Genomic DNA, 10,094 nt, shown 5'->3' with positions numbered 1-10,094 from the left:
CAAGTAGAACCTGGGGTCCTCATGGGGGTGGAAGGTCCCACAGAATCCATTTCTTAATTTATCCCTTGTAAAAGCAATTTCTAATTAATTGAAGGCATGGTAGTAGCAAAGCTGATCATGAGATGCTTCCAAGACTTAGCATAGTATTCCTGGACTAGGAATGGAGATGAGATCCTGCCTGGGTAGAAGAAAGGATGGAGAGAACCTTTCTGTCCACAAAATGCAATGAGGAATGTTTTTGTTCACCAGAGGGATGAAGGGAACGCAGCAGAAGGTTTGACCTTGGCCATGGCACTGCTCTTCATTCTCAACTTCTTGCCCAAGTGGCTACAAGTCCATATCAGTAGTTAATTGCTGGGTTGCCTTGTCCATGCCCACCAGGTGTCAGGCTCTGCACAAAAGCAGGACAAAACCAGCATCCTTCCCCTGCAAGGAGCTTAGCGTGCCCAGGAAGGTTTGTCCCATGGGAGAGTTGCCTGGGATTGAGGACAAGTGCGGTGTCCAAGCAGGTTCTTCAAAATCAAGAGCGAAGACCACCCACTCCCTGAGCCCACGGACAGTATTTCAATCTTTTTGTCCATACAGGATGCTCTGCACCACGGGGTAAATGTCTTGAGTGCCATTGGAGATATAGCTCCTTATGTCTCTGTATTTGCAAGAAAATCTCCAGGAGATTTGCAAACACCAGGAGAATGTAACCCCGTGTTGTCCTCCGGCTCTCCACATGCCAGACAGATGGTGGGGGCTCTTGGAAGACTAGTCTCACTCGGGAGGATCTGAGCAGGGCTGATGGGACGGAGCAACTGTGTTTTAGACCACAGCTGTCCACGTGTCTGGAGTTATTTTCCCCAGCCTTGTGCCTTCCAGCCCCTTTCTTTGGGATGTAGTAAAAACTTGCAGGAACCCTGTATTTCTGAGTACGTAGGCTGATAATCACCGAGACAGCTGAAGCCTTAGATTTGTTTGCATAGACCTCTCCAACAGAGCAGACGTTTGTCAGATCGAAATTCTGTTGAAAGTTGTCTTATTTTGTTAATTAAATTTAAAAATCAGTGGAGAAACGATAACACAAGCAATACCGTCTTATTTGCAGCTTGGTAACCCTGTCTCCCCTTGTTTTTTTTCATTCTTCTGCAGTTTCTTTGTAAGTCTGAATGTTAGTCTTTAAGTTTCCATGTTGACCGACGGTCAAATCCCTGATCCCGCCGAAGTCAGGGGGAGTTTTGAGTTGAATTTGGGCTTTGAAGTGAAAATAGTTATTTAACATTAAACAGAGGTAAGAGACCGGTGTGCTTTCTAGGTACTTTTTCTTGTAGCTGAAGCTACAAGGGAAATGGCCTCAAGTTGCACCAGGCGAGGTTTAGGCTGGATATTAGGAAAAATGTCTTCACTGAAAGAGTGCTCAGGCATTGGAACAGGCTGCCCAGGGAAGTGGTGGAGTCACCATCCCCGGAGGGGTTCAAGAAACGTGTAGATGTGGTGCTTAGGGACATGGGTTAGTGGGCTGGGTGGTGTTGGGTTGATGGTTGGACTTGAGGAGCCTTGAGGTCTTTTCCAACCTTAATGATTCTATGATTCTATTCTAAGTCCGTGTCCTTACAGCAAAGGATGAGCAGAGAGGGACAGAAGAAGGATTTCCCCGTTAGCAGCGACATTTTTCTGGAGTGAATTCTTTTTTCTGAGAGACGCTTCTCTGTGGTTCAAGCTTCCACTATTCCTCCCTTCAGCATCACAAGCCTAAAACCCTGAGCTGGGAGATGCCTTTGGGTTCTTACCTGGTTCCCCAAGCTCAGCAGGCCACCTCAAATCACCTTCTTGCCACCTGCCCTCCTGCCCTTGAGCAAGCATGAGGTTGTTTCCATCAACTCAACCCGTGGTGGGTGCCCTGGTTCCCATCTTGCTCCTTCCTGGAGCTCTCTATGTCCCCAGCACCTTGGTCACACCCAAGAACAAGGATGGGACATCCCAACCTCCCCAGCTTTGCGATGCTGTGCAGGAAAATAAGTTTCTAAGATCTGGGCCCCGTTTTTCCCTGCTTTGGCTCTTCTTTGCTGCAGAGTCTTATTTCTTCTTGGCTTTTTCTTCTTCGCTGGGCTGTTGGGAAGATAAAAGCACACGCCGAGTCTTTGCCTGAATGCTGGATGATCCTCTAGACTCCGGGCTGCTGCCAAGTCACGGACATTGCTTCTTGTTTGCCATTCTTCTTCCTTTGCCTTTTTATTACTTGCCTTTTTTTTTTTCTTTTCTTCCTAACTGGTTTAACTCTAGTGTTTTCTATCCTGTGGTCAGGGACTGCAGAGCTTTGGTTTGTGTTTGCTCTGCCCCTTGCCAGGGGGATGTTGCCTTTTCCCTGTCCTGTACGGGGACGGAGCTGCCTGTCCTCTCCCTGTCTCATTGCAAAACCCCCAAACTGAACAATCTTGCACATTCCACACTGGCTTAAGTGTTGTTTTATTATTTTTTAAATCTTAAATCTTTTTTTTTTCTTTCACAGCCCTTAAGCAGAAACACTGTGGTTTGTAATATCATTATGTCTTTAGAAAAAAAAAAAAATGTCCCTGCATGCATTTCTTGCAGGAATTTACAGCACAAGTTGGTTCACAGCTTATTTCCAGACATTTTTCCTTAATTCTGCTTAAACTAAAGCATTTTCTGTGTGCAATGTTTGACATTTCTGTGCAATATTCACAACTTAAACACAGTAGCAGCCTGTCTGACTTACAACCCAAGGCTGCAAGTGCCCCCAAACAGTTAAACTCCGAGGACAGAGGAGAGCAAAACCACAGAAAGCAAAGGCTGAATTAAATCAGCAAAACTCTTTGCACACTTAAGCATGTGAGGGCTTGGTCCTAGATAAGGGGTTTAACTAACTTTTATTTTGACATTCCCCTTTTAATAAGCGTTGCTCTTTACAAAAGCGGTTTATGTGATTGCGTTACGGAGAGGAAACAAAGAAATGCCAGGAAAACTTGATGTGGAGAATCTGTACTCATAAAATGCTTGTAAGCTCCAGAAAACAGGAAAGCTTCCCCCAACCCCCCCCTTTTTTTTTTAATTCCTTGCCATTCATCAAGGAAAAAAAAAAAACAAAAAAACCCCAAAAAAACCCACACCAAAAACCATGTTGAATATCTCAGAAAAACTGGATCCGGTGGTGGTCTGAGACTAAACACAAATTCCTTCCACTGCCACCAGGAACGAGCCTCTTCGTCCTATGTTCACCAAACATGAGCCCTCGTTCTTTGTGGTCAAGAGCCAGTTGGCTTCGGAAAATAGGTTTTAACTCCTGGGGATGCCAAGGAGTACAGATTTGATGGGCAGGTGGTTTTGGCAGGCAGGGTTGGAGACTGTTTAGCCGCTGACCATTGAAATGGATTTGTGAATGGCCGCATCCTTCGTCCGAATGGATTTAGCCAAGCGGTGCGGATGATGAAAATAAAATAAATTGCTCTGTGATGAGTTTAAAATAAACGCTGCTATTTATCCGAGTGAAGGCAGAGGTTTTGGGTAAGGGATGAGGCTGAGCAGGGGGAAGTCGGGCTTAGGACTAACCCTGCATGGTCCCAGGCGAAGGCAGCCAGCGCCGGAACCATCTCCATCTTAATTGCATCCTTGATGATGGCTCAGCCTTCTCCGCTGGGGAGAGCCACACCACAGCCCGTGCGGAAATCTGAAATGTCTGAGGCTGCTAAAGCATTTCTTCTGTTCAACCACTGTTTTTTTGGAGAACTGCCATCTTGGCTACCACTTATGGCCAGCACGCAGGGGCTTGTTCAATCCTTCTGAGCTGCTGTAGTGTCTCAAGCAAACCGTTTGTGGGCAATTCTTCCTCTTTGTGCCTGTTGAATTTCCGTGTTATCTGCTTGGAGCCATATTCACCCAGCCTCCTATCTGGAGGTAATGGTCTTGGCCAAGCGTGGTCCTCAGCTTCTTCATCCACACATGCATCTTCTCCCAGCATAGCAACGATGAGGGACATGCATGAAGAAAGGCCAAACAAAACCATTTGGCATGGGCACCTCTTTTACTCAATAATTTGGTTTTTAGCCTTTTTTTTTTTTCCACTTAGAATTTCTTGATATGCCTAAAATGGTGCCCTGCAAACCAACACAGTTGTGTGCTGTCTTGGTACAGCAGAGGTGGCAAGCAAGAGGAACAAGTGATGCTTGGGAGCTCCTTAGGTCTTCAGAAAAAAAAAAAAAAATCTCCTGATATTTCGTGCCTGACTTCCTGCTGCTGAGCTGGGACTAACCAGGTCTTCCCTGCTCTAGTGTGGAAGCAACGCAGAAAACATGGCAGAAGTTTTCCTGGGAACCAACGACGTGTTATCTAACTGTCCATGAAAACTTTCAGCTGCAATATGCTTGTTATTTTTAGAGATTTAGAGGCATGAGTTGGTACTAAGTTGTATTAGATGCCAAGAAATAGGCTCCCCTTTTGGGTGGAGACCACCCACCAGTAGTCAGGCTGTTTGGTAGGACAGAAGATGTGTTGACCAATCAGGACTACATAGGAAAGGGTGTACTAACAAATTCCTTTGATTTTCCAGGAGACAGCAGAGAGTTCCTGGTGGGAACAAGCCTCAGCAGCACGCAGATCATCAACAAGGTGGCACCAAACACAACAGGGACCACCAGAAACTCTACCAAGGAGGCCAGGCCCCTCACTCCTCCGGCAGGACGGGCCACCACGGCTACAGCCAGAACCGGAGATGGCACCACAACCAGAAGCACTCGCCCAACGACAAAGAAACGCACAGAAACGCCAAAGAGACTGAGAATTTGAAAATTGAGGACACCTCCATCTGCACAGTGCATATTCCCGTGGAGACGCACCGAGGCCCGGAGGCTGTGGAGAAGCAGTCTCAGCAGTACATCCAGGAGTCGGAGACCAAGCGGAAAGACAGTATTCATGAGCGCATTGGGGAAAGACCCAAGATCAATTTGCTTCAGTCTTCCAAAGACAGACTGCGGAGGAGACTAAAAGAAAAGGTATTATTTCTTAGGGAAACATTGAGTTTCCCTTTTCCAAGAGTTTGGCTGTTGGCCATTCTCCATACAGAGGGTGGGGTGGGCTTAAGGAACCTTTCCATGAAAGCACCCAACTTATCTCAACCTCCCAATGTCAAAACTTCTCTTGAAGTGTCTTTGTACTTCTTCGGGAGGCCGTTTATTGACACAACGTTAAGATTCTTAGCTTGACTTCTTGGTTGAGGTCGCTACCAGTTTGAGTTCTCCAAGAACTTCTGTGAACTCTCCCCCTACCCACGCAGACCTTTGGGGAAGGCTGGTGCACACATGAACTGCGATGTGGGCGCTTCTTCCCCGATGGCTGATCCCAACTGACTGCCTCCCAGTCTGCAGAGCTCATCCACTTTGTAAAGAAGTCTAAAAAAGGTAATTTGGTTCTCCACAATTAGAGAGCTAAATCCCAAGCTTTGACTTTTGAGCGCTGAATAGTTGGAGTCAGCTACTTAAAAGTTGATATCCATTTATCTCAGCAATGAATTGAAATGCCCTTATCCTTCCTCCTTCCTTCCAACAACCCAACAATAACAAAACCATTGCATGCAAGTGACAGAGGAGAAATCCTTTTTGGAAACAATATCCAGACTCGCATTTCTGAGGAATTTGGAGATGATATCTTCATTCACCCCCTGTGAAACTCAGATTCTTTCTTTTGAGATTCTTTAGATAGGCTGGAAAATGCGTCTGTGGGGGGATATCTCCAATGAGATTTCCAAAACGTGGCACAAAAATAACCTGAACATATACAATTCCATGGGAATGCGTGTTGGAAATGTATACCTTTGAATGCCTGTGCATTTACTATTTATGTATGGGGCATAAGGGGGAGGAAGAGATTTTGTTAGTTATTTTTATGTTCTTTAAAGAAATGGGAGTATAGCAGAGACTTTCAGAAGATTCATTTTAATGTTCTTCCTGCGAGTTTATAGTCTTATAAGAAAGATATCACATAAGCACCCACTCTTGGGTGGGTGTAAGCAACACAACTGGTCTCCTGATGGAATTTTTGGACAACTCCAACCACCAGCTTACATTGGGGTTGTCCCAAAAGTTGCTACAGGTTTGTATTAGATAGCACATTTTAAGATTGAACCAGAGGACGAGAAGGGAGCAGACCATGGGTCTGTGCCTTATGCTGGGGGAAAGGGGCAAATGCTTAATTAAATGTTGAAAAAGAAATTCTGTGGTCATGACGTGAAGTGAAAAGTGTAACAGCCAGGAGATGGCAAAGTTACGAGTTTTTCTAATGCTGGGATAATGTGATATCTTTTATCTCAATTTAGATCGTTAAATATATATTAAAAAGTAGATATATTTTTGTAGGATTCTTATCTGAGCATTTTGCAAACACTTTCTAAACAGAGGCAAAAAATATGCGTTATCACCATGTTGCAGACACACCCAGAAACCTGTCCAAGATGCACAAGGCAGTGTGGGGTGGTCAGAACTTGATGTCCTGGCTCAGGACCTTAGAGCAGATCTTCTCCCTGAGCCCAGGGTGGAGGGGGGTGGTTGGTGAGATGAGACCATTGTACTTCTAAAAGATGCTTTGATTTTTCTGTGTCTGTTCTTTGTTTGTTTTCTATGTCTTCCCAATTCCCTTCCCCCTTTGCTGCTTGTGGAAGGACAAGGGCTGATAATGTCTGTTTTCTCCTTGTGTAACAGACGCCTTGTCTTTCCCTTTTCACGGACCAGGACGAAGTCACGGTGGAAACCACCAATCCTGAAAAGAACAAAATGGACAAATTAATTGAAATCCTCAACAGCATGAGGAACAACAGCAGCGACGTTGACTCCAAGCTCACCAACTTCATGGAGGAGGCTCAGAACTCTACTAACTCTGAGGAGATGTTGGGAGAGATAGTCAAGACCATTTACCAGAAGGCAGTGACGGATCGCAGCTTTGCTTCCACGGCAGCCAAGCTCTGTGACAAAATGGCCCTCTTCATGGTGGAAGGAACCAAATTCCGGAGTTTGCTCCTCAACATGTTGCAGGTAATGAGCTGAAATTCTGAGCTGTACATGGAAATATAGTATTTCACTCCAGATCCGTGGAATAAGTGGGTTGCTTGTGGCAGCATCCTCATGGCATGAAGAGAAGTAAACTTGGAGGGTCTTGCAGTGGAGGGTCTTTGCTGCTCTTTTTGGCTAAGTCCTCAACTCCAAAGATATCAAGTTAAGTCATGGTCTGTTGGTTGGATCACCTGGGTGAAGGTGCTCGCTCCTGGTTTCTGATTGCAACCCAGACAGAAATTATTTGTATTTGCTAATTATTCTGAGGGACTCGTTAACTGGTATAGTGGTTGATTGTTCTACTCCAAAACCGTCAGCAACGGCAAAGTTAGTGGGGAGAAAAAAGCAGTGGCTCTGATATAAGTGGTCAGTGATAATGGTGGATGATGTGGAAACAGGACTGTCCACAACTGCCCAGCGTGTGCTGGTGGGAGTGTGTTTGACTGTAGTGCCACCATCAAAGGCGTTGATTTCTGGGGACAGTGTCACATGGACCTCTATGTCTTTTATGCCTCTCTGGACACACGACATGTAGAGCTGAAACCATAAATTTCCATCCTTAATTTCAGATGCGTTTCCATTTGGCCTTTCCATCATGCACACGTCATCTGCGACGCCTACAAAGCTCTCGTTTCATTTCTCTGTTCTCTGGTGCCCAGCTTCACTCCAGTTTCTGACACATCTTCTTGCCCTTCTTGCCTTGTTTGGCTGCATGATGCTAAGAAATCCAAAGTAAAGTCCAGGAGTGATGAGGAGGGAGCAGCAGGTTGTTATCCAAAAATTGAGGATGATGATAGTCCTTCTGGGTTGGGGAGGACTCTTCCAACTTGCTTTCTTCTCTTGCACCAGCATTTCCACCCTTACAAGCAGACCCAGTAGGCTGATTTATTATAATAACTGGATTCATATTCAGCTCTTCATAGCATGAATGTAGGATAAATAATGTATCTTGTATCTCCAGAGAGTTCCAAAGTGCTTCCCAGGAACGTGTAACCAGTCTCAGTGCAATGGGAACATGCTATCTGCTGTGGAAAGCTGAAAAGAAAGGAAGTATAAAGAGTGAGCAGGGTGTGCAGGTGACTGATTTAATGTGCGAGAGCATAAAAAAAGATTCAGAAGGGATTTGCTCAGCCTCAAAATGCACATCTTTTAAAAAAGTGTTGATGGGGCAAAAGGTAACGGATCATTACAGGTCAAAAGCAAAGTGAAATTAAATAATTGAACATTTCCTTTCTGGTAGGAAAGGATTTAGACTTTTTGCAAGCACAGGAGTTTTCTCCAACCAAAATAATCGGGTGCATTCACATGATTCATGAAATACTTTGGTCAGCCCAAAACTGGGATTTTTTGGGGGATGTGTTTAGGCTTGATAGCCCTGGCTGGAGCCAGAGCCAAGCATAAAAGACTCGTTGCAGCTGCCTTGATGTGAAATAAAGGGGTTGATGGTATTGATATATGATATATTCTCTATATCAATATGGTATATTGGATAATATATGAATATTATGGAGTAATATGGGTGATACCTTGATATATTAATGTATCAGTATGATATGGTTAATGATGCTGTGTTGAGCTATCAATATCAATATATTGAGATATATCAATATCAATATGATGAATTGATATACGTTTGATGATATAACATAACCCAGCTCCAGTCCTGGCTCCTCCACAACCAGATGTTTTCCATCAGCCATTTCTAGGTAATTTACCATTAATTAAAAAAAAAAAAAAACAAAACCAACCCTTCAATAAAACGCTTGCTCCAGAGCTGGATTTATGTCTCTCTAGCACCTTTCAGACTAATCTGATCCCTGGACGTAAGGAGCTCGGCTCGCTGGGCACCAGCAAGCTGGGGAATTACTTTGCCGGGGTGTGATAAATTGGGATCAACGTGATCCCCCTTCCCCTCCTCCCAGCACTGCTGGCGCCTGGGGCCGGATCACTTGCCCCCCCATCTGCTCCCAGCAGATGCTCTTGTTTTGTAGGAGCCTTGTTTGTCCCTTTCTCTTTGGACAGCAATGGCAACGGCTCAACCCCACTGGAGGATCCCATAAATGAGTTCATTAACCCATTGAGCTGCCCTACCAGCATCCCCGTACCTATAGACAGCATCCCTATATCCTGATGGACCTTGAAACAAGCAGCAAAGGGTTTTCCCGCAGGACAGAAGCTGCACACATTCACAGCTTATCTCATGGGACTTGTTTTGATCCCAAAACAGATTCCAGCACCACGTCACGGGAATGCTGTTGTGTTATCCGCCTCCCTGCCAGCAGCTCCTCTAGAGCATCCCCCTGGCTGACATTGCACCATTTCAGGATCTACCGGGAAAATTCTGTTTGGAATTTATCCCTCGTGCTGTGTTTTGGTCCCATATCTTGGCAGAGTTTTGAATTTGGGTGCTGTGAAGCTTTCAGGGTGCTGAAGGGAGACGTGGAAAGGGCAGTCATGGGGTGGGCGGCTGGTTGTACTGGGGGAGATGCCGCCATCTGGGATTTGGAGGAGATGCTGCCATTTGGGGGCTTGGCACTAGGGTAAGTCATTTGATTTTCTGCTTGTGGAGGTTGGGTTGGTGTTTGGTACAAAGAGGGATTTTGGGCTGCATTGGCCCTTGGGATGGACCTGACTGAGTTGTGCCCAGGGAGCTGGGTGGATGGAGGCGTGCAAGAACATCTTGGTGGATACATGGGTGGTTTCTTCACCCATCTAGAAATACCATCTTGATTAATAAATCGAAAGTAAAAGTTTGCTTGCCATAGTTTTACTCGCTGGCTGGTCCTGGCTTGGGTGCCTTTTTTTTTTTTTTCAGGGGGAGTGGTGTTGAGCAACGTGCCACAAACCCTTCCCATGTAACATAAGTTGGAGTATTCCTCTGTTGAAATGGGCTGTGCTCTTTATAGCAGAGCTGTGTCTGCAGCTGAGCTATGCAGAGCCAAGGGTATTCTTAGAGTGGACATCACTGGGGCTGTAATCGTACACTGCTCCCCTTAGCAACCGCACCCAACAACACATCAAACAGAAGGCTGATACCTTCTTTTAATAAGAAAA

General features: G+C 45.4%; 1 protein-coding gene across 1 annotated transcript; it reads left to right on the top strand.

Moving 5' to 3' along the window:
• Nucleotides 1–4,549: 4,549 nt before the first annotated feature.
• On the top strand, nucleotides 4,550–7,022 carry CTIF (CBP80/20-dependent translation initiation factor; the record flags this gene model as incomplete). Its single annotated transcript, XM_010084069.1, has 2 exons — nucleotides 4,550–4,991; nucleotides 6,693–7,022. Coding segments are annotated over 2 exons (772 nt in total), but the record flags the coding sequence as incomplete, so codon positions are not given.
• Between the last annotated feature and the right edge of the window lie 3,072 nt (nucleotides 7,023–10,094).

Source organism: Pterocles gutturalis, unplaced genomic scaffold (genome assembly GCF_000699245.1).
Source record: "Pterocles gutturalis isolate BGI_N339 unplaced genomic scaffold, ASM69924v1 scaffold23865, whole genome shotgun sequence".
In the NCBI taxonomy this organism is placed as follows: Eukaryota; Metazoa; Chordata; class Aves; order Pterocliformes; family Pteroclidae; genus Pterocles; species Pterocles gutturalis.
This window is presented reverse-complemented; position numbering and strand designations above follow the sequence as displayed.